General features: G+C 32.9%; 1 protein-coding gene across 1 annotated transcript in view; it reads right to left on the bottom strand.

Annotated features, from left to right (window-relative positions):
• Positions 1–677: 677 nt before the first annotated feature.
• The window catches only part of LOC108751461 (NAD-dependent protein deacetylase sirtuin-1), an 8,872-nt gene continuing 5,579 nt past the window's right edge, over positions 678–3,970 (bottom strand). The window contains exons 5-10 of the mRNA XM_018491679.1: positions 3,776–3,969; positions 3,119–3,277; positions 2,315–2,591; positions 1,330–2,168; positions 1,052–1,219; positions 678–929 (exon numbers count right to left, since the gene is read on the bottom strand). Coding sequence (XP_018347181.1) covers positions 826–929; positions 1,052–1,219; positions 1,330–2,168; positions 2,315–2,591; positions 3,119–3,277; positions 3,776–3,969 — 1,741 coding nt within the window. The 3' untranslated portion in view covers positions 678–825. The remainder of the gene's footprint in view (positions 930–1,051; positions 1,220–1,329; positions 2,169–2,314; positions 2,592–3,118; positions 3,278–3,775; position 3,970) is intronic.

Genomic DNA, 3,970 nt, shown 5'->3' with positions numbered 1-3,970 from the left:
ATATATATATATATATATATATATATATATATATATATATATATATTGTAAGTATTTCTTCCACACAATATATATCGACTTGAAAAGTATGCTGTTCATTTTAACATTAAAAAATAATTAAAAAAGTACCCAACAAATTTTTTTAAAATAACCAAGGCAGATACGCATTCTTAAAAAAATATATATGCGCGCGCGCGCGCGCGCGTGTGTGTGCGTGTGTGTACACATGTAAGTTATTTATATGTGTGTATATTATATGTAAGTTTATTATATGCATTCCGAATTATATCTATTTACTAGATATAATTATAAAAACGTTTATATTATCGATGAAAAATTATCTTTTATTATTGGAATTAAAATTCGTACTAAAATTTAAATAAATATATGAAAAGTAATGGAATTGAAATGTAACTAGACCGTTATAGTGTGAATAAAGTCGTTTTTCGCAGTTATTATGGAAGCTTTTCAAAACAGAGATACAAATCAACACAAGAGTCATTCTGTCTTTGTTTCTTACTGAACAAGAACAGAATGACTCTTATGTCAATTTGTGTCTCTTGCTGGAAAGCTCCCCATAATGACTTCCTTTTCAGTTCATAGAACAAAGAATTAATTCATAACATTTTAATTCGTAAGTTTTGTGTGTAATTGTGTGTGTGTGTGTGTGTGTGTAAATATCACTTTGCTCTGTAACTGAATCTATAAAAATTGCACCGTTTACTTATTTTATACAGATTATCGCAACAAATGCTGATTAAAGATCGATAGAATAACATTAAAACTATTCGTCATGTCCAAACGCAATTCTCAATTTAATATTATTTAATGTTGTGTAATAGTATAATTACTCGCCCACTTTGTGTCATTGTTTTGACCATTAGTGTCGGCATCGGCATTTGCATCCTCTGACAGATCATCGTCCGCGCCTGAAGACAGAGACAAAAACATAAAATAATTAAATAAAATAAGATATATGTATATTATACATGAAACGATTAATATACAAATTTACGAACTAAGTTAACTCAAAAAGAAACTCGAGACTTACCTGTCTCTTCCTCATCTTCTTCTTCTTCGCCGGAAGAGGAATCACTATCGCTATCTGTGCTCTCGGAATTTGCCGAAAGGGAACATTGATCGTATTGCTCAAGTTCGGAATAGACCTCCGCGCCAGGGAAAATATACCTGCCTGCTGCCAATTGGTAATAGGAATTTTCTGTAAAAAAAAAAAAAAAAATCCCAACCGTTTAATATTTTTGTCACTTATAAGAATACTAAAATATGTATTTGTGGTATTTGCAAAAATACATAAATAAGTTTTTGTACCTGGTAATCTAATAGCGAGGCTCTCCCGAATTTTTGATTGCCAGCAGTGTCTCTCTAATCTTCTATTCTTCAATTCAGTTATATGAAACTTTTCTTCTGTGCTATCAATACTGTTACAACTGTCACCTATGCCTGAATCCAATACCGAGTCTACCGATGCTTGCCTCGGTTTCGGTATCGTTTTGTCCGATTCAGTAGTAGCATCTAGATTCGCGACGTCGTCATACTTTTTCGATTTTCCACACTTATTTAGCGACTTGTGAGACTCCAGGGTAGTTTCGCTTATTACAGCTTCTGAAGAAAGAGATAATACTGTTGGCACCACCTGACATTCTTCCGAATTATTTTCATATGTAATGTGAAGTTCGTTTTCTGACGAGATCATTGTGTGTTTAGTATTCACTTTCACTGGTGATATGGAACTCGCAACTTCTGTCTCGTGTATGCTACCAAAATTCATCCTCTTAGGACTGTTCTCAATACTAGTGTCGCCCGATCGTCTTTTCGGACTTTCTCCTAGAATATTGAAGGTCTCTTCTGGATTCTCCGCCTGAACATGATTACTATGCAAAGATGATACACAGACATTGTTATCGTTTGTATGGTGGTGTGGCATTACATTCATAGTGATAGAAAGGCTATCCTGACTTTCAGTCGAGGATACAACAGTGTGAGGTTTCAAATCGACTTCTGCGCTATCGCGCGATACTTCAGTATTACTTGTCGCGTCTTGACTCTGTTCCCAAGTATCATCAGACAGACATCGCAATGGTAAGAGCTGCGAGACCTCCGTCAGAAATTTATCGTACCAACAAACTTCCTCATAAGTATCGCCCATTCTGCACAATGCCAACAAATTAATACGTTCGTTAAATACAAATTTAATGTATAGGTACATATTTTTGTGATGTACACATTTTTAATTTTAAGGAAAAAAATTAAATAAGATATATGTTTCGTATAAAAAATTTAACTTTTTACTTACAAATGGCAAATTTGATTTATAATAATGTCACCATCTCCCAATAATTCAACGTCAAACTTGAGATGTGGTAATGGTTCTCGATTAATAAGAATCTGCGGTACATGAGACGGAATGGATGAAGGAATTAGGGCAACCGGCCGAACCTTCAAGGATGATCCAATAACTATTAGAAGGTCGCAATCGTCCTTGTCTTTGGCCATCGCGTCATGGAAAGCATCTGGGAGGCCTTCGCCGAAAAAGACGATATCTGGCTTCATTATACCTTGTGACACCAAATCTGAGAATAACACAGGAGAGAGTATTATTAAATTTAATTAAATTAACAATTTTAATTAATTTAAATTGAACGATTATTTTAAAATGGCATTTTTGTAACGTTCCGCTCAATCGTAACATATAGTATTGTTGAATTGAGGAAACAGAAAACAATCCAGGACAATAAACGACAAGCCTCGAAATAGTCGCGAAACACGGCACTCACACAGGTAAGTGCAATCTTTTAAGTTTACCTTTATATGCTTATTAAAAAGCGAGGCTTTATAATCGCAGTTACGATTGATGATATCAACTTATGTGTTGGATCGGTAACTTCATTTAGTTCGAGACATTCCGAGAAGAGTAGAAACGTTCTCTCATTGGCCATCGATTCGCGACATTATATAGCAAAGGCTAACAATGAAAAACTATCACTAAAGATAGTTATATAACCCTCCGTATCATATTGAAATTGATAAGCCATTACGAAAGACTGCAAATAAATACACTATCAGCAAGGATTATGTAAAAACGAGTTGCACTATTTACCTCTGTAATTCTCGCTACAATTCATTTCGGACAGAGAGGGCAATGCATTGACACGACACTTTGGACATGTAGGTATCCTCTGTGCGAAGATATCTTCCCTGATGTCATTCGCTCTAACTTGATATTTACACTTTGTACACGATGCGGTAGCGAAAGAACCTTCAACGAAAAATATACGGTAATTAAAAAATATAGTTGATATAATTATACGTAATTATATATACAAGCTTATGAGTTATAATACAAACTGCATAAACTTGACAATAATGTTGCAACAAACAATACGACATACTTCAATAAGATGTACAATGTTTCTTACTGTCCAACATTTCAGTTAATTTTTTAGATTATTTTTATAAAAAAAGAGAGAGAAGTTTATGTAACTGTATTACTATACACATATGTATTTATATATTATGTATTCATGGGTAAAATCTCATGATAATTTAATGTTAATTAAATTTAAAAAAAAAAAAAAACTTCAATTGCCACAATATCGATAGCTATCAATATAAAAAATATATTTATTAATTAATAAAAAAAAATATCAAAACTTTTAATAAAAAAAAACTTTTAATAAAATTTAATATACTAAAAAATCTGAATGTTTTTCATGTACAAACGTGTAATAAACATATATAACAACATTATATTTACCATGACATTCAATCACATTTTCGATACCGGCGACTTGTTCCAAAGTGTCAATATTTTGTGAATAATTCCTCAAGAGCTTCTTCTGCTTTTCTAACATTTTGATGAACCTATGACAAGGGCTAGGTTTAAACTGTCCTGGATATATCTCGCGCGCAAATTTGTAGAACGGTCTGGGATCTTGACTAAAATAGTCAA

This window comes from Trachymyrmex septentrionalis, unplaced genomic scaffold, assembly GCF_001594115.1.
Source record: "Trachymyrmex septentrionalis isolate Tsep2-gDNA-1 unplaced genomic scaffold, Tsep1.0 scaffold44, whole genome shotgun sequence".
NCBI lineage: Eukaryota > Metazoa > Arthropoda > Insecta > Hymenoptera > Formicidae > Trachymyrmex > Trachymyrmex septentrionalis.
This window is presented reverse-complemented; position numbering and strand designations above follow the sequence as displayed.